At 38.3% G+C, this 20,625-nt stretch overlaps 1 protein-coding gene across 1 annotated transcript in view; it reads left to right on the top strand.

The window, feature by feature from the left end:
* The window catches only part of DCDC2 (doublecortin domain containing 2), a 193,804-nt gene that overhangs the window by 140,625 nt on the left and 32,554 nt on the right, over positions 1 to 20,625 (top strand). Inside the window, exon 9 of the mRNA XM_033216371.1 lies at positions 19,594 to 19,694. Within this exon, the coding sequence (XP_033072262.1) occupies positions 19,594 to 19,694 (101 nt within the window). The remainder of the gene's footprint in view (positions 1 to 19,593; positions 19,695 to 20,625) is intronic.

The raw sequence follows: 20,625 nt of genomic DNA, 5'->3' as shown, positions 1-20,625 counted from the left end.
CTCCTCTCATGTATTCACCTTAGGTGTTTAACAGCTTTGTCCTCTGTACACCATTGTGCCCCAGGCAGATGTCTATTAGACCATGAGAACACAGTGTGCCCAGTTGCATATGTAGCCATTTCCTTGAAGAGCAGGGCTCTGATTCTTTGTATCTTTAGAGCCTAAGGAGCAGTGGTAGTGGTTGGTGCAGAGTTGGTGCTCAGAGAATGAACAACTGAATGAATGGATGGATGGATGGATGGATGAATGAATTAATAAATGAATGAATGAACTGATGAAAGTGTTTATAAATTGCAAAGCTGGATAGAGAGCCCATTCCCAGTGAACTCTGGTGATGCCGGTTTTACACCGCCTCTGACTGTCAGGGAGAAACTTTCCTGAATCTTCCTTTTTTTTTTTTTTTTTTTTTTGTCTTGAGAGGTTTGGCGGGAATCTGTGCACCTGGTGGGCATCTGCAGTTGATCCAGATTGTCACAATCCTCAGTGTGAAGTGAAAGATCAAGGATGAGGTCAAGGTCATTAAAAATAGCAACTCTCACTTTTATTTCCCATTGATGAGAAGGCTCAGCACAGTGAAGTTTAAGAACGGTTTGACCTCTCAAGCCCTTTCAAATATGTAGTGGTCATAGCCATCTGCTGTCTGCATCAATTGTACTTTTCTTTGTAAGTACCATTTTGGTGGTTACACTGGCAAATGTGGCAACTGTTGTTAGCTGCAGATCCTCAGACATGTGATAATTTATAAAGAGAGTGGTTGGCATGATCCTTATCCAATGCCATTTATGGCTTATTTTGATAAGCTAAGAAATTCAGAGAGGTAAGGCAGATGTGCAGAAAAATTTACATGGATTGTTTACTTAACATAGAATTTTCTTTTGGGGGTTACCTGTCATTTATGCATCCATTCAGTTATTCATATGCCAGTGTGTTCCACCTCCAACAATTCAAAGGCCTTTCCAAAGTTAAGGTAAAATTGTCGCAACGTGTATGAGTCTCACAAAATAGATAACCTGGAAAGGTGAGAGCGTGTGCTAAATACACAAAATATGACTTTCTGGATGCCGTTTCAAGCAGGAACCACAAAGCGCTCTTCGTGTTTGCATAGAGTTCACCTCGCTTGCTCATGTACAGAAATGCCAGCCTCTCCTAGGTGTCCTTTGTGACCACACCATAAAATTGCACGTGGTTTCATCATCTAGTTTTAAAACGTGCAGCTTAAAATGTACTTAAGAACAATGTGTGGTACATTTAAATGTAAAATTGGACTGTGTGAATATTCTTAGAATTATATTCATAATGAAGTCAATTCAGGTAGGCACAGTTTCAATGATATTATGAGCTCCATCTTAATAGCTTTTTCCAAAAGTTTTCTGATAGAGGTTTGCCTTATTCCATTTAAACCCAGCTGTGGAATTCATTATTGTGTACTAAATTCATTTGGCCACTGACTTTCTAAAAAGGAGAAAATCAGGTTTTTTATACACACATACCCATACAGGAGTATACACTTTAATCAGTCTTTTTTTCTTAAAAGTTCATCTATTTGCTGAAAAAGGAAACATACTGCTTAGAAAAGGAAAATATATTCAAATAAGCAAATACGATTGAAAATAATAATGACTTTAGTGATAATAGAACTTTGTAACTTCGCCATTTAAACAGTTATTCAATTCTTGATTGTTTTTATTTTGTGTTGTAGCATATTCTATTGCCTTATGAATATGCTATTGTTATAGCTGTAGCTCAACTTTTTAGTATATTCTTATTTTTAGCTTTCATTTTAATGAAAAATGATATACATAAGCTTTAGGAACATCTAAGGAAAACAGATGGCTTTTCAGACTTTCTTTACCCTGAAATTAAACCTCTTGCTTTTAACTTTTGAACTAAGAATAAAAAAAAGTTATTGATGTTCTCAATACTCAATTCACTAATACTGTGTATTAGTGCATGTTATACCCATATCCCACATTAACATTTTTATTTCCACTGAGATTTCTGATATAATCAGGTATTAAACCTGTGGTTATTTTGGCAATTATGCCTTTTATGGAAGGATTCCAACAGCTAAACCCTAAGTTAGGAAAAAATAATATAATTTGACTTCATCTGGAAAAAATATTATCCTAAAAGATGGTTAGAAGATTCAATAATAGTTTACGGTTTTTAAAGAAAATCTCAGAGGTAAAGTTCTTGACTGTTCATTCATAAGCGAAAAGCATGAAGCTTTTTTCTTTCTCCAAAGTCTCTTCAAGGCTCATACTAGACGCAAACTCATCACACCTTATGTTCTATGCCTGAGTTGCCTTTTGTAAATTGATGGCTCTCTGTTCTCTCCTGTTCCTCCAAAGTTTAATTTGTATACTGCCCTACAATTGTGATTTATTTTAAAGAATATTCTCTAGTCTTTTTCTCTCACCTTTTCCCCAGATGAGCTCGAGGCTACTCACCCTCATTTGCCCACCCCCACTCCCCACCCAGACCTACTATCTCCATTTTTAACTTTGAATTTGCTTCTTCTCATCCATGACTTCAGAAGCAGCCTAAAAATTCAAAGTAGCATAGCTTTCCCCTATGACTCTTTAAACATTTGTTCAGATTTGGTCTAATTGGTGTACTTAGCAGTTGAGTGCCTTAGTAGTGGTGATGCTTCCTTCAAGGTTCTGTAGATAATGATGGGTGTAATAAAAGGCATCATGGAGGGAGAAGCTTGGACCTTGGTCCTGGCTCAGCCACTTCCTGCCTATGCCACCTTAGGCATGTTATTTAAACTTCAAGTTCCTTATCCATAAAGTAGGCTAAAAATATCTACTTAACAGGGTAATTGTGAGGCAAGGACTTAGCACATAGTAGACATTCTGAAAAGAAAAACAAAAGCAAAACTTGGTTGCTTTCCCTGTCCTAACTCCATATGGAGCGCTGTATGTAACCTGACCATGTTGTGTGTGATGAGCTTTGGGGGAAGCGGATATGAAACAGTGTCATCTCCTCTCTGTAGCAACATCGAAATTGTCTGTCATGTGGTATTGTTAGGGTACAGAGAGGAAGTGTGAAAACTTCAGAGATGTGAAAGACTTCTGGGGAGGCGGCCATCACATTGTGTCTTGAAGGGAAAAATGTGGCCATGAGGAGATTGTGTGAGTGGAGGTGCAGAGGTGAGAAGGGGCTCTGGGGATAGAGAAGAGGAAGATGGGCAAGTGGGCAGACATCATGCGTCCCTTTGGGGTTGAGGGGTCTAGCTGCAGAGCTGTGGGATGTGTTGTTAAGGCTGAAGTGAGGCCAAATTCTGACGGTCTTAGAAGTTGGGCAGAGGAATTTAGATATGACATAGAACATAACAAGGAGCTAAAATTCAGGTGACCAAGGTGCCCTCTTAAGTGAATTATCCTTTAGGATGATGGAGAGAGAAGGTCAGTACCCCTTTTGTTTTTTCCAGTGTAGCTGATATGGCTTGGCTCTGTGTCCCCACCCAAATCTCCTCTCAAATTGTCATCCCCATGAGATGACTGGATCATGGGGGCAGTTTCTGCATGCTGTTCTCGTGACAGTGAGAGAGTTCTAATGAGATCTGATCATTTAAAAGTGACAGTTTCCCCTGCGTGCGCTCTCACGCGCTCACTCTCTCTCTCGCTCCTGCCACCAGGTAAGATGTGACTTGCTTCCCCTTTGCTTAAGTTTTCTGAGGCCTCCCCAGCCATGTGGACCTCTGAGTAAATTAAACCTCTTTTCTTCTTTATAAATTACTCAGTCTCAGGCAGTTCTTTATAGCAGTGTGAAAACAGACTAATGTAGTCGTGAAGTGGGTTTTCAGCTTTCTGACTGTGACCCATAATATGATAAAAATTTATATCCTGATCCGGGATACCCACATATACTGTATTTGTTTCATGAAATAAAAATTTTGTGAAATGACAGTTACCCTTCCAGGGCTTGACTGCTTAATTTGTGGGGATCAGAGCAAAATGAAGACATAGGACCTCATGTTCAAAAAGTAGAGAAGAATGCTGCTAAACGTAGTTAAATATATCCTTTTCCATTTCTTCTCCCCTTCTTGACCTGTCATGGTTTTGTTTTGTTGTTGTTGTTGTTGTTAGTTTATTTGCTACTTACTGTCATTCTGAGTAAATAAAAATTTAAAATTTCCATTAATACTAATTTTACTATTTTTATGGTGCAATGCCAATTTTAAGTGCAAAACATAAGAGCATGAAATCAATGAAATTACACAATTGGTATTTCTTACTTTGTACCTGCATATGCATCTTGTTCTTATTAGAAGAACGGAAATACTGTACAAAGCTAACTCAACTGTTTTTATTTTACTTCTTTATATGTATACATTCTACCAACCCTCTTTACCTTAGGCTTACTGTTGAGTAAGGACTGAAGAAAAGGAGCGATGGGTTGCCTTATATTTCACTTTCCTTCTACTTTGTCATTTTCAGTGTAAGTGGTTGGCCGATATAAGTAAGAAAGAAAGAACAGGACAGAATTATCCTTGGTCATTTTTATTTCTTAGAAGACCATTGCTTCCTTTCCTCCTTGGAAGCAAGTTCTGGTTTTGAAAGCAAGTGTGGCCTCTAGGGGCTGTCAGCACCCCCTGTGCTCCTTCACCCCTTGTTCAGGTGTTGACCTAACACGCTTGCTTGGTAACCACGAACATACACATTGCGCCCCTGTCTTCTCATGAGCCTGCTCCAGTTTTTCATTGAACTTCACTTACAAGGCACAAGTTCAAGGATAAATGATTAATAATTTCAAGGTGGTTGGTGATAGTAGAGCATTAAATCAATGGGTAGGACCTTTCAGAGCAGGGCCCTGTGTGACTGCACAGGTCTTATACCCACACAGCCAACCCGGGTACTGCATTTGATTTTCTGTTATCTTCTATTTTATTAAAAATAACCCCACTAGTTGCACCCCATTAAATTGATGTTACCATCTACTAATGGGTCATAGTTGGCAGTTTAGAAAACACTGGTAAATTAATGAAATGCATGGGCTCCTGTGTCAGGCAGCTATATTAGAGTCCTACTTCCACCACTTGCTGCCTGTGAACTTGAGAATATCGCTGTTTCTCATGTGTAAAATGCAGGTTCTAGTAATTACTTCATAAAGTTATTATGGCAACTAAATTATTAAATACATGTGATATGCTTAGAGTGGTGTTTATTATACAATAAACATCCTGTAAGTATTAATCATCATTATTAATTTCTATCTTGCTGTCGGTAAATGTTGAAGAGAAAAATGTTTCTTGACTATATCAGCATTCCCACTTAACCTAAAACAGATATTTCCTTAAGTTTACCAACATCTGTGTTTTCTTGTGTCTGGAAGTATATAAAATATAATAACCAAATGAAAGTTAATTCAACTGCACTTAATGCAATGAAATTATGTTAAAAATTATAGTTCAATAAGAAATCCATTGAAGGACTACTTTTATTTCTGTTCCTCCTCCCAGATCAAAACAAGTATATAATTAGTATTTCATAATTATCAGTTAAGAAAGAAGCAAGGATATCTGGAAGATACCATCTGTTGAACTTAAGAAGCCAGAATTATTCCTTTTCAAATGAAATTATTTGATGAACCCCAATCATAGGTTAAAATGCTTGAGAGGAATGTTTTCTATCTTTTCTTTTTTTTTTTTTTCCCAAAGGTTATATTTTTATTTATTTTTAAAATAGGCTGGATGCAGTGGCTCAGGCCTGTAATCCCAGCACTTTGGGAGGTTGAGGTAGGCAGATTACTTGAGCCAGGAGTTCAAGACCAGCCTGGGCAACGTAGGGAGACGTTGTCTCTACAAAAAGCAAAAGAAAACAGTCAGGTGTGATGAGGCATGCCTGTAGTCCCAGCTATTCAGGAGGCTGAGATGGGAGGATGGAGGCAGGAGGTCAAGACTGCAGTTAGCTATGACTGTGCTACTGCGCTCAAGCCCTGGCGACAGAGTAAGACCCTGTACCAGAAAAAAAAATAAAAGAAAATTGACAGATAAAATGGTATGTATTTTATCTTCTCTAAAATACAGTGTACATACATTGTTGTTATAGATTGAGAGCAAATCTACAAGTCATGACACGAAAAGAATACAGAATCTGGTGGATGCTCAATCAATATCTGTTGTTGGAGCAACCTTAATCCAAGTGAAAAAAATGCTGGCTGGTTTGTTTTGATCTATTTTGAATCTTCTTCCTTGATAATTTTATAATAAATAGTATGATTTTATGGCTCATTTGAATATTTCCTATCGTTAATTGAAGCTACTGAGATCTCTTTTCCCATTGATTTGATATTTCATGTTTGATTCTCTCAAATTGGCCACTAAATTAACATAGTCATTTTATATATGAGTATAAAAGTTGGGTTTGTGTCAGTTGCTGATATATGGGCATATTTGTGTTAGGTCATCATCTTAAAATGGAGTCCAATAGAATTGCTTAAATGGGCTTATCTTAGGCTGTTTAAATACAATTTGGAACATGATAGATATTGCAGGAAAATGTATCTTATGGAAAATTTGTTTTTATCTGCATTTTATTGGCAGCAGTTCCTTGAATTGCAGACTTTATGCATAGTCAAAACAGATATGCTAAACTGAGTACATTATAACTTCTATTTTATGTTAAGATGGGAGATTAACCACCAATTAAAGTTATTATATCTTGAGCAAGGTATCGACTCTGATAAAAATTTATCATCCCCTTCAAACATTACTATGGAGCAGATATAAACACCTTAAATGCTAAGATTCAAGAGATCTCACTTTGACTGTTTAAAGCAAGTCGAAGCATACTAATCTGTAAAATGCTAAAACAGTTAAATTGAAAACACCCTCACTCAGATTTAATGAGCAATTCAGGCATATTACCTGTGCCAATTAGATTAAGTGAAAAATAATCCAATCCCTTTATTCAGGATGACTGATTTGCACTGATTTTCACATTTACACCATAAACCACTTTACCTTGAGTGAGAACCACGGTTTACAGAATCACTAGCACTTGTCTGAGAATTAGATTGGCTTTGAAAGTGGTTGATACTTGCTTTATACTTATAGTAAAACATTATTTCTAGTAGTTGAATGTCGGAGCCTTGTATTATCAAAAGTGTTACTCAGTAATAACTGGGATTAATAACTTTTGAAAACACATATCCAGTCCATTTTGATTTTCATATTTGAGCTAGGTATCGAATCCTTTATATATTTGTATATAATTTGGAAATAAATATTTAGAGAATGATTTCAGTCTTCTATCTTAGGTTTATTAAGTGAAGATAGATTTAGAAAATTTACAATCCTGATTTCTCTTTTGCTATTTTTTTAAAGATTCTTTGTATGAATTTTTAGGAAGCCTTCTGAAGCTAAAGAGTATTTTATGTTTCTGTCTGAAATGATTGCTAATGATCATAGTCAATGGAATGTTTTCATTCAGGTGTGTAAGTAGAAGGTATCTTGTTGCCTGGATATGTGCTGTTCTGCAGGTTTCTCACTTTCTTCTCCTTCCTCCCAGCCCCTGACCTCCTGCAATGGATTCCTATGTTGTAATTCATTTTGGTATTTTAGCTAACGTTCAAACTCTAATAAATATCTGCATAACAAGAGTGATTGGTATATTCATGAAGTACAATTCTAGTTACATTGATATTGTCAAATGAAGATGATCTCTATCGGTTTAACTTGGCCATGAGTGAATGGGAATTGTTTAAGTTTCTGCACAAATGTTTGCATTTCATGAGACATGCTTGTGCATTAGAGACAGAGGTTTAGCAAAAGCTTTATGGTGCTGACATCTGTGATAAAGGCAGGAGTCAGAAGAGATGGGATTTAATCCCCTTTCATCCCTGACTGTCTTGATGGCCTCAGGCCTCTGAGTTAGGTTGACAGGACTATGGTCTCTCTTTACTTCACAGCCAATCATCTTGAAAGAGTCATCTGTACTGTTTGTCTTCATTACTTCACCTCTTTTTTATACCACACCCCAGTGTAATCTGACTTTCACACTCTACTATAATTACTGTTACTTAGATGACCAGATCAAGGGGATCCCAAATGGCAGGACACTTTAATACTGATTATTCCTTTGGCATTGACTTCCACTTTCCCATATCTTCCTTGACAGCTTACTCTTTCCCCCCACCCCCCCGTAACGTTTTACTATTTCTTTTCGATCTTTGTTTCTCTTCTGCCCATCCCTTATATGTTGTTTCCTATAACTCTGTCCCTAACCATTTTCTATTTTCATCCCAAGTTCTGAAACCCATGACTTTATCAATGGTATTCTGACCATTCCTAAGTCTAGATCTTTATCTTGGAGCTTTGTTCTAATTAACAGACATATTTCTAGCCCCACTTGCTGGACGTTTCTATCAGTATGCTTAACAGAGGGCTCAAACCAATATATCAAAATCAGACCCCATCACCTCCTTTCTAACCACCCCCAACCCCTTCCTTCTCTTGTCTGGTCAGTCTTGAATAGCACTGTTAACCATGTAGACAACCAAGCCATAAACCTGAGAGTCCTTCTTCAGCTCTTCTATTTCCGTCAACTCCCACATCCTGGCAGTCATGGAGTCCTGTCAGTATGAGTATTCAATGTCTCTTGTTGCATTCTGTTAATCCTTCCGGCATTGCCTTTGTCCAGGACCTGTGGTGTGCAGAGCAGTGCTGAGATCCCACCAAACAGTGCTGCCCCCTCAGCCAAGACTGGTGCTGATGCAGACTCCTGTGCTTCAGAACGTCCTGACCCATCATGGCGTGCTTGGTTTCCCATTTCATTGCTTTGAAATCTCCTGGCTACCAGCCTCACTGATCTCCAGTTTTAATATGTGTTGCCTTTGGTAGCTTCAGTGTGACCCACGTTTCAGGTATTCTTTTCTACAGTCTTGTCTGGTCTCACTCTGCTATGATATCTCCACCTCAGCAATATCAATCCTAGGTGGCCGTGGGTGATAATACTTTCCATGATCTCCCCCTCCACATAGCCTGTCATGAATCCTCACCTGCTTCTGTCCACGCAACTCTATTTCCAGGACGCTCCCTCAGCCCTGTGCACCCCACTCCATGTTTAAAGTCCCTTAGTTGCTCTTCATTATCTTCACGATCAAGTTCAAATTCTTGGTCACATCAGACAGCCTTATACCCTGCCACTCCTTAGCCCTACAGCCTTTGCTGCAGCCACACGGATCTGTCTGCAGTTCTTGGAATACAACCTGCAATGCCTCCAAGCCTTTGCATATGCTGATTTTTCTGTCCAGAATCTCTTCCTCTGCTCCTTAATGACTAATTTGTCTTGTTTTTTGACTTGCAGCTTTTGTCTCTCTCAGCCTTCTTTGACTGTTCTCCTCTCCCCACTTTTTTCTTTCCTACTTTATGCACTATCTTAACAGCTTATGTAAGCTTGCATGCTATGCTTTTCATTGTGTGCATTGATTTTTCCATGTAACGTCCCCCGGTAGATAATGCGTATCCTGAGGTCACTGCCTTTTTCATCTTTCTGTGGCTGGTGTCCAGCACATGTCTGAGCATGAGGAAGCTCAGTAAATGTTGCATAATAAGGAAGTAGTGAACACAGAATTTTAAAGGAATTTTAAAGGAATTTAAAACAGTACTATGTGTTTTCGTTACAGGCAGATACTTCATTTGTTATGATGATAAATCTAGAGTATAGAAGTATGGCTAACTCTTCTGATACAAGGTCATTTGGAGGAAGTTGGACCAATCAGAATTAAGAACAGAAATTGTGAATTTTAGGCCAACTAAGTAACTCCAAGTCACTGGGGTGGAAAAAGGAACAATTCAATTATTCTGATGAACTAAAACTAATTTGGAGTGTAATTTTTATAAGGATGCAAAATTAGAAATGAAGAATTAAACCTATATATGCTTGTTGGTTTAGGTAAACCTACTCAGAGGTACTTAATTATTTTCAGTCCCACTTATTGGATATAGACTTTAGAAATCATATCAAAATTTATATAGGTTAGGAAATAAGCATAAATTATACAATTGTAAATCTGTGCTTTATTCTTTGTCCTCTGAATATTTCTGATTTTCATGAAAATCTGAAATATCTGTATCTAAAAATAATAAAATAGAAGTGTAGGAATAAGAACAAAATTACCTGTGATCTGGGAAATCAATGATAATAATCCTACTTTTGTTTTCTATCTACACTTAGAGTATTTTGCTACACCTATTTAAAGTTAAGGTTAAATAACTGGTGATGAAAATCAATTCGATGCGAATAGTTAATAGTCAAATGTATACATCAGTTGCATAACAGATGAGATTTAATACCCTGAAATGGGAGTTGGAGAGTAGAAAGAAGCCAGATATTTCAAACTGCAGTTAAGAAAATTTAGCCCATATAAATGTGTGGGTAAAATTATTTTTATGTAATATTAAAAATTGCCAAAGAAAAATATGACTTGCGATATTCTTGTTTCTGTAAAGCGTTTCCATTTGAGCTGATGGGACATAATAAGACATGTGGAGAAGATTAGTGATTAAAAAACATTTGGACATTTGGGTTGTATTACTGTGCTCAATTAGAGTCACTCAGAACATTAGCTCTCATTTGATTAGTTTTTCAATCGTCCTTATGATGATTTTTTTATATTTAGTTCAGAAAGGTGGTGCAAAGAGGGATGCAAAGAGGGATATTATATAAGTTGTGACAGGGATCCCAGGAGAGTTGGCTAACACCTTTTCATAAGGAAGTGTTATTACATGTGAACCTGCTCTTCCTCTCTACCTCATTACTTGCTAAGCTTCATAAAGACCCTGTCCTACTGGGTCACCCTTCTGGAAATGTTTTCTTTAATTTTCAACAAGATGCTGTGATGACAACAATCTATATCTCTAAAAAGTTGTATAAAAATTCAATATATTTCACATGTGAATGTAGTTCACATTAACACTAAGCTAATGAAAATTATTTTTATATCACCTTCTTACCAGTTTTAATTTTAATTCTGCCTCTGGTGACTGAGGTGACACATAAAGAGTATTGCCTTATAAACAGATGGACTTTTTTTATTCTTAGGATGTTATTTTATGTATTCAATGTCATAAACTCCTTCTTCCCCACATTTTTTTTTTGCCAGTGCCATGCTGGTTTTAATGAGCTACTTTAAAAAATTAACACTTTGTTTTAAAATTCATTCAACATTGTTGTTATTATAGGTAGTCTTAGTGATAAATCATAGTGAAAGAGCTTCTACTTAATAGATACCTAAGATTTTTATATTATCTTTATATATAATGATTATATATATATCATTATGATTTCTTCTTATTCATCCTCATAAATCTCAATCAGTTTCAAACAGTAAACATATTCAAATCTGGGTTACCATACCATTTAAGAATAATTTTTAGTAATTTTGGTGAGAAAGCAAGAATGGTAGGCATAAATTATGATTATCTTTAACTGCTTGAAAGTATCATTAATTATTTGGTAACTTTTAAAATTTGAGAATATTAAATAATTGTAATATTGTTAAACTGAAGTACTGATAAATTGAAACAAGGAAATGCTTTCATTTCATCTGTCCTAGTTGCAGAAAAGCTAAAAAAACACACAAGCATTTATTTCATGTTTCAGGAGGGGAAGCAGATTCCTATTTATTATGAACAATACATTGATGACATGACTTCCCTACCTCAGCAGCTCTGCTTTCATTTTGAAAGCAATAAAATTCATAAGGGATAAGTGAAAAATAATTGAGGAGCATTTTTATTTTTACTAGAGTGTTTGTTATGGCTTTACTGTGTAATATACACTAAAATGTCTGTTCACGTTCAAAGAAAAAAGATGAGAGCTGAATTTAGGTGTAGTGTGCATTCAAGCATTGAATTTGATCCTTCACTTAGTAATTGAATGAGAGCAGTATTGTGTATCAAATTTATCCTTGCTTTTTAGTTTGTTAGCAAATGGCTTTTGCTACAAAGGTTTTTAGGGCAGGGTAAGACTTAAAAAAAATAGAATTCCTTTCCTCTGGAAGATGCGTGGGTGTCTGGGATTGGTGGTAGTGTTTTGCACCTTGCAGGAGAATGAGTAAGAGAAGTATTAACACTTAGGGAAAGAAAACAAAAGGCAGGAGGCTCAAAGGAGGATTTTCTGACCACTGTCTTTTTAGCAGGAGGAGCAGAGGGTATCTGAAAGGCCTGTTTTTGCCCAGCAGGTATCTGCAGGACTCAGAAAGCAGATCTGTGGTGACCACTGCAGATACTCTCTCCAGAACGGTGGTTCCCAACATATCTGGCACCAGGGACCAGTTTCGTGGAAGAGAGTTTATTCAGGGGCGTGGGGGGATGGTTCCAGAATGAAACTATTCCACCTTAGATCATGAGGCATTAGTTAGACTCTCATAAGGAGTGTGTAACCTAGATCCCTCACATGTGCAGTTCACAATAGGGTTTGTGCTCCTATGAGAATCTAGTGCTGCTGCTCATCTGATGGGAGGGTGGAGCTCAGGTGGCAGTTCTTGCTCACCTGCCACTCACCTCCTGCTGTACAGCCCAGTTCCTAACAGGCCACAGAGCACTTCAGTCCATGCCCCTGGGAGTTGGGGACCCCTGCTCTAGCGCATAATTCTGGACACATGTTATCATTTTCCTATGGCTGTTGTGACAAATCACCACAAACATGGTGCCTTAAAACAATGCCGATTTATTATCTTACAGTTCTGCAGATTAGAATTCCAAAATGGGCCTTACTGGGTTAAAATCAAGCTGTCATCAGGGCTGTGTTCCTTCTGGAGGCTCTAGACAAGAATTCACATCCATGGTTTTTCCAGTTTCTACGGGCTGCCTGCATTCCTGGGCTTGTGGCCTTTCCATCTTCAAAGCCGGCAATGGCAGCTCAAGTCTTGTTTGCACTGTATCAGTCCCACTCTGGGCCTCCTTCCTCTTTTTCACTCCCAAGGACCCTTGCGATTATATTGAGTTCACATGAATAACCCAGGATTCTTTTCCCATCTCAAGGTCAACTGCTTAGCAACCTTAATTCTATCTGCAACCGTAATTCCTCTTTGCCATGTCATGTAACATGCTCACAGTTTCTTAGGATCAGGATGTGGACATCTTTGCGGGGTTGGGGGGGGTATTATTCTACCTACCACTAGTAACATAATTTGTTGATCCCTGTGTAGGTTGTACCTCAGTCTGTCTTCTTTCTCTTCAGTTCCCTTTGTTCCCCTCTCTACTCTCCATCCAAATGCTATATTGCCAAGTGTGGCCAGATTGGGGCAAAACCCTGTAAGAACATGAAGAATTAATGCACTGGGCTAGTGGCTAAGTTGTTGGCTCCTTACATTCTACTTCAATACAGCAAATATGTTTCAGTGCACACTCTTCCTTCTTTCAACAAATACCTTCTGAGTGTCTTCTATGTGCTGAGCACTGCTAAGTGCTGGGGATGGAACAGTGAAAAATATGAACAAACTGCCTGATGTCTTGGAGCTTGCACTTGGGTGAAAACTGACAAACACAGTAAGTGCAAGGCAGAGAATTAAACCAGGGCACTATGAATGAATGAGTGGCTACTGGAATTGTAACAAGGAGGGTTTCCTGAGATCTGATTGATAGTATGAAAATGGAGAAAGAACTTTTTAGGCAGAGACTCTGTGAAGAACAAAGCCATGAGGTAGGAAAGAGTTTTCTAGTGAGGAACAGAATGAAGGTCAGTGGAACTTAAATTTAATGTGCAAGGAAAAAGATACAAAATGCAGTTTGAGGAGGAGTTAAGTGCCAGATCACATCTCTGTAAGCCATGGTAAGGAACTTGGATTCCATATGTGATGGAACAATGTTGGAGAGTTTCTAAGCTGTGGCATTAATTAAACGCTTTTAAAATAATCTATTAAGAGCACTTGGCTATTGTATGGAGGATGATTATGAGATAGCAAGAGTGGAAGAAGAGGGACACTAGTTTGTAACCTGTTGTGATAGCCCATCCAACAGATGATGATGATGAGACCAAGTTGGGAGTGGAGATAGAAATAAATGAATTTATTTGAGATACATTTTAAAAGGAGATTGAATTGAGAAGACTTGACAATGGAATGGATATAGAAACTGAGGTCAGGAAGGACATAAAGATAATTCCGAGATTTGGGGATTGAGAAGTGGTGCCATTTCCTGGGTTGGGGAATCTGGGGGATGAGCAGTTTAGTGTGGGGAACCAGAGTTCTGTTTTGACCACATTAAGGTCAAGGTGCCTATTGGACATCCAAGGTGAAGTATCAGGTTAGGCAGTTAGAGAGATATATATGTTTTGGGATCTATAAAGAGGTTGAGGCCGAAGATACATTTTAGAGAGTCATTAGCACATTGATGGTATTCAAATGAGATTAATCTAGAAAGTGTGTAGATAGATAGAGAAGCTGATCCACAATGCAGCTCTGAGGTGGGCCAATACTTAGAAGTTGAACAGAGGAGGATGAATTGGCCAAGAAGACTGAGGAGAAGCTTCTGGTAAAACCTGGAGAGTGAATGAAGACACACACACACACACACACCACACACACACACACCCTGAGATTGGCTACATTAAAAGCTGCTGAAAGATCAAGTAAATGAGATAATAAGTATTGTCATAATGACGGCCATTGATAATTTTGACAAGAATAATCTCTTTGGGGTGCTGTTATAGAAGATGGATTAGAAAGAGCTGGGGAAAGTGTGGGGGTTAGGACGAGACCACCACTCCAGACAGCACCAGGTGCTCTGCATTCCAAGATGATGTGCCATCCATTATTACTTTCCCCAGGAGGAGCCCAGTTTTTCTACCTAAACTGACTTTTATATGATACGCAGGCATTCTGTTATTATACTTGCTGTGTACAATTAGCTTTAGAGGAAGCAAAATTGCTAAAACTCAAGACATTTCATGAGCAGTTGAAAATTATACTAATGCTCAGTAAAAAGGGACTCAGAAGAACGCTTGAATGTGTGCAGAACTGTTACTGGCACACCAAAAAGTTCACAGGTGGGCAGTGTGTGGCAAAAAGGATCACTTAACCTGTTGACATTAGTATGAAGTAACACTAAATTCCTGTTTTTATGAAAATCCTAAGTGACACCAAAACTGCTTCTGTGTCTCACTGGGGACAAAACAGCTCAGCTGTAGGTGCCACTTACCCTTCATGAGTCGTGGTTAGAATAACTGATGTTGCCGTAGCAATAACTAGACAACCATGGCACATAATAACACTGTCATGGTCTAAATTCACAAATTTACTGTGCAAGTTTAAATTAGTAGTAATAAAGGGAATATGGTAAGGTTTTAAAGTGCTCAAATAATGTTGCCCTTGATAACAAAGGTAATGCTTTTGCAAATTTCTCATGGAATCTATCCTTGCAAGCAGGTGTTTTAAATTTTCAATGTTTTATCTTTGACTTCATCCATGAAATGTGTCTTCAGTTGCTTTTTATGATGGCACTGACAGAGGGGAAACATATTCTTATTATATATTTGGATTGTTTTCCATTGCAGTTTGGCCTTGTTGGCAATTCTTTGGTGTCAAATGATTTTAATTTTCTGATTTAAGGCCTAATTTACTTTTGAGTATTCACATTGGCCCACGGATCTTGGCCCTGAATGAAGTGTATACGCATACAGATTCTATTACAAATAATACTTGTAGACAATGCCAAACATTTGGTGTTTATATAATGCTTTGTATTGTTAGTTCAGTTTAAAGAACATGTCAAAACCTGTTATGAGGCTGACATTGTGCTAGGCACAGGACAATTGTGGTCTATGCCTAAAGGAGCTTGTGGTCTAGCAGGGAAGGGGGCAGAATTGGCAAAAGAAATTGATTAAAGTAAGTGTGATCATGAATAAATGCAGTATGTGGGAGAAAAAAGTAGTGCAGAGATGTTGGGTGTGGTGGCTCATGCCTGTAATCCCAGCACTTTGGGAGGTTAGACGGGTGTATCACCTGAGGTCGGAGTTCGAGACCAGCCTAACCAACACAGAGAAACCCTTGTCTCTACTAAAAATACAAAGTTAGCCAGGTGTGGTGGCGCATGCCTGTAATCCCAGCTACTCAGGAGGCTGAGGCAGGAGAATGGCGTGAACCTAGGAGGCAGAGCTTGTGGTGAGCTGAGATCGCGCCGCTCCACTCCAGTCTGGTCGACAAAGCCAGACTCCATCCCAAAAAAAAAAAAAAAGGTAGTGCTGTTGATTCTGTTTGGTTGTGGGGTTACAAGATAAGATCAGAGGAGATTTTCATGAAGACACTGACAGTTGAGTAAGATTTGAGCCATAAGGCTCCCCATGGGCCGCCACCCAGGGACAGGGTAGAAGTGGCAAACTAGACATGGAGGGCATAGGGTGAGACATGAAAAAGCATCGCGGGTCTGTGACCTACAAGTTCTTTGGTCCCAACTGCACATGAGCTGTGAATGAAATCACTCCATTTGATGAAAATGACGTAAATCAAGGTGAAATTGAGGGGATGTCAAGGGAGTTGAAGAGTCGGGGTATTCAAGGGTGCAGAGTGGCTCATCACATGGTGCTGAAGTTACTCAGATGGTGACATACAGGGTTGGTCGGATTTCCTTTAAAATGAAGTAGAAGAAGCATTCAAAGAAGAGGCTGAGGATTCATTTGAATTAACTGTATCAAAATCAGGATGCCAGTATGCCCAGGAGATAATTTTGGAGGAGAATTTAATACTGAGCAGGGTGGGTGAGGACACATGGGTTGTAGGGGGCGCATAGAGCCCTAGGGGAATCAACGTGTGAGAAAGACATTAAATCGGGACATGTCTTTTGTCTTCCATTTAATAAATATTAACTGAGGACTTATTGTGTGCAGTGTACCATGCTTATTCTTGGAAAACAAACTCCTAAGATAGGAAAGGAGCTACAGGGTGTGAATATGGAAGAGTGAACAGCTCATGTCTCTGTGATGGTCTCTCTCCATGAGATACTAAGCCCTCAACAACAGCCCTTTCATATTTTCCAGAGTGATTATTATGCAGTAGATCTTAGTGCATATTTACCCATCAATCAGATGAATAGTATCTATTCATTAAAAATTCCTATTTTGCATTATTCATGATTGTCCATTAATTAAAGCATGGTACTGCAGCATGCAGCTATTTATTATGTTTTCAAGTAACATTTAGTGGCATGAAAAATGCTCATGATACAGTTTTAAAGTAAGAAATGATTTTTAAAATTATATGTACAATAAGATACCAGTTTTATGAGTGTGTGTGTGTGTGTGTGTGTGTGTGTGTGTGTGAGAGACAGAGAGAGAGATGAGAGAGAGAGATGGAGTGAGGGAGGGAAGGAAAGAATTGTCAAAATATTAGTGATGCCTGTCTCTGGGTCACGAGATTAAACATATTTATTTTTTCATCTTCCAAGTTTTCTAAAATGCATATAAACAATTTATAATAAAAAATACTATTTAAAATATTTTTTCTCTAAAAATTAATATTCTGCCTTTAATTTTATATAACATTTATGGTAAAAATGAAAATTCTAGTAGGCCTATCACAAAGGCCTTTCTAGCTGTTTTGCCTTTTTTTGATCACTGTTTATTCTTATGAATTCCTTTCTGATCTTCATTTCTTGCTCTGTGCTGTAAATGGCAATGGCTTAAACATTTTGGTTCACTGATAAACACATCCTCCCCCCCACACCTGAGGCAACCATTTTAAAAAAGTGCTTGTGTTCTCTCTTTGTGTCACTGTGCACAGCGTTGAGCTTTGCTGATTTGTCTCTTTGCTGTTTATATCCTTATGGTTGTCATTTTCCATTCCAGTGCCCTTTCAATTTTATTTTATTTGTTATTATCGATTGTATTCTTCTTTTCCGGTAAAATGCTTATTCTAAAACACATCTGCAAACCATTCATAGCTCTGCTTGGATACAGTTAAACATTTCATTGAATGTGAGTATTAAGACTATATTCCTTTGGCATCTATAGGCCTCTCTTTGTAGTCTCTTGGTAAGCAAGTGCAACATTTGGACACAAAATGTCATCCAAAAAGTCATGTGCATAGGTCATAACTGTAGTCTACTGAGTTTAGCATCTGACTGTGATGGTTGTTTTTCAAGGTAATTTCAGAAGGTAGAAATGAATGTCAACCATACCTATTTTTCTTCACTCTTTTCCTCCTTTCCTCTTTCCTTCCTTCCTTCTTTCCTTCCTTCCTTCCTTCCTTCCCTTCCCTTCCCTTCCCTTCCTTCCCTTCCCTCCCTTCCCTTCCCTCCCCTCCCCCTCCCCTCCCCTCCCCTCCCCTCCCCCTCCCCTCCCCTTCCCTTCCCTTCCCTTCCCTTCCTTTATTCCTTCCTCTCCTTCATTCCTTCCTCACTGGGCTGTATATTTGCAGCTTCCGTAATACTCTGCTTATCACCCTTCCTCATCATTCACCTTATTGGCGGTATGTTTATCTCTGTCTCCTCATTGGACTGGAAGCAACTCGAGAGAACAGTCGACATCTCATTCATATTTTAGGCTGTCTCCTGGGTTCGCATCATGCCTTGCATATAATTGGTCCTCAACAAGTATAAAAATATATTTTACATTTAATTAAGAGTGACTTCATAGCTTTAGCAATACGAAAGATTATTATATAAAATAGGTTAAATAATTATGCTCTGGGAAACAGGTTTCCATTAGAGAAATAGAGGGGATTTTAAGACAAAAGATAAAAATATATTTTCTAGACTGTAGGGGTAATCAAATATTGTAATAGATTACCAGGGAAGGAGGTAAAATCTCCATCCCTGGAGAGCCTTCAAAATTGGACAGAGAAAACATCTGTGAGAATGGCCAAAGCACTAAACCTGTCTTGAGGCAAGTAGATAGACAGAATGACAAATGGTTCTGTGATTCTTGGATTACTTGGCCTGAAGAAGAGAAGGCTGAGGGGAGACATTAAAACTACTTCAAATATGGAAAACAGCTATTATTGCTTTCCAGAGGAAAGCAAGTTGAAGGAGCTTAACCTAAAGTCAGAGATTGAGTTTACATTTTATAGTTAAGGATTTAAAGTCAGAGGTTGTGAAAATCTTGTGGAGATCTGCAAAATAAATGATATTGATTTTTTGGTGAGATCTGGAAAGTCAACTCTATGGCTCGGCTGCAGTAAAAACATTTTTTACAATACTCTGAATAGAAAGAATTATTCCAATACATTATATTGAATGCATAGCATTCTCTTGGGAAAGGTAAATTTCTAAAAATAGTATTTTAAAGCACCAAGCATTTTCACTGTTTTGTGGATAGGAGGGGAGAACTGCGATGATAGTTGTGAATTTCTTCTCATCTCAATGCCTATACAAAGGGCTATGTTAGTAAATCAGTAGCCAAAGGGTGAACAGGAGCTTTGACAGAGGTTTACCCTGCTTGGTCAGCCTTGTTTTGACCACTGAATGTTTTCTCAATGAAAATGTGGAACAACTGGGGGTGGCATGGTGGTGGTGGGTGGGTGGGGGGGCACAGAAATACTATCAACTAAAGTATCTATTAAAAATAAGTATTTGATTGTAATTTCATCATTCAACCACACGATGTCACAATTGGATTTTGATTTTTCACTGTGTGTTTGTCTCAATAGATGAAGGCATTTTCAAAGCTGGAGCAGAGAGGTCTGAAACATGGGGGGCAGCAGAAGTCCAAGAAGATGAAGATACTCAGGTTGAGATTCCAGTAGATCAGGTAATCTCCATGTCTTAAAAAATATGTATAAGCCAATTATACTGGTTTTTTTCAAGTTTTGTGTTATCTCCTACATACTGTTTCTTTACCTGTATGAATTAGACCCTCTAAGGTACTATGTGGCTGATCAATCTTAAAAACATTAAAAAAACCCCTCCCATTCTTTCTCCTCATTTAGACCAAGTCTTTTTAAATACAGAAAATGGTATATCCTTAATAGCATTGGAGAGCAAGATGGGATGGGATTAGGTATGAGATAAAGAATGATAAAGTTTGATACAAAAGAGTATTGATTTGGGATTTTCATCTGGAAAAAAAGTCCTTACCCACTTAGAAAGGCATTTTTTTTTAAAAAAATTATACTTTAAGTTCTGGGATACATGTGCAGAATGTGCAGGTTTGTTACATAGGTATACATATGCCATGGTGGTTTGCTGCACCCATCAACACGTCATCTATGTTAGATATTTCTCCTAATGCTGTCCCTCCCCTGTGCCCCCAACTCCCCGACAGGTCCCAGTGTGTGATGTTCCCCTCCCTGTATCCATGTGTTTTCATTGTTCAACTCCCACTTATGAGTGAGAATGTGCAGTGTTTGGTTTTCTGTTCCTGTGTTAGTTTGCTGAAAATGATGGTTTCCAGCTTCATTCATGTCCCTACAAAAGACATGAACTCATCCTTTTTATGACTACATAGTATTCCATGGTGTATATGTTCCACATTTTCTTTCTTTCTTTTTTTTTTTTTTGAGACGGAGTCTCGCTCTGTCGCCCGGGCTGGAGTGCAGTGGCCGGATCTCAGCTCACTGCAAGCTCCGCCTCCCAGGTTTACACCATTCTCCTGCCTCAGCCTCCCCAGTAGCTGGGACTACAGGCGCCCGCCACCTCGCCTGGCTAGTTTTTTGTATTTTTTAGTAGAGACGGGGTTTCAC

Source organism: Trachypithecus francoisi, unplaced genomic scaffold (genome assembly GCF_009764315.1).
Source record: "Trachypithecus francoisi isolate TF-2019V2 unplaced genomic scaffold, Tfra_2.0 Lachesis_group10, whole genome shotgun sequence".
NCBI lineage: Eukaryota > Metazoa > Chordata > Mammalia > Primates > Cercopithecidae > Trachypithecus > Trachypithecus francoisi.
The sequence above is the reverse complement of the archived record's forward strand: the minus strand, read 5'-3'. Positions and strand labels throughout refer to the sequence as shown.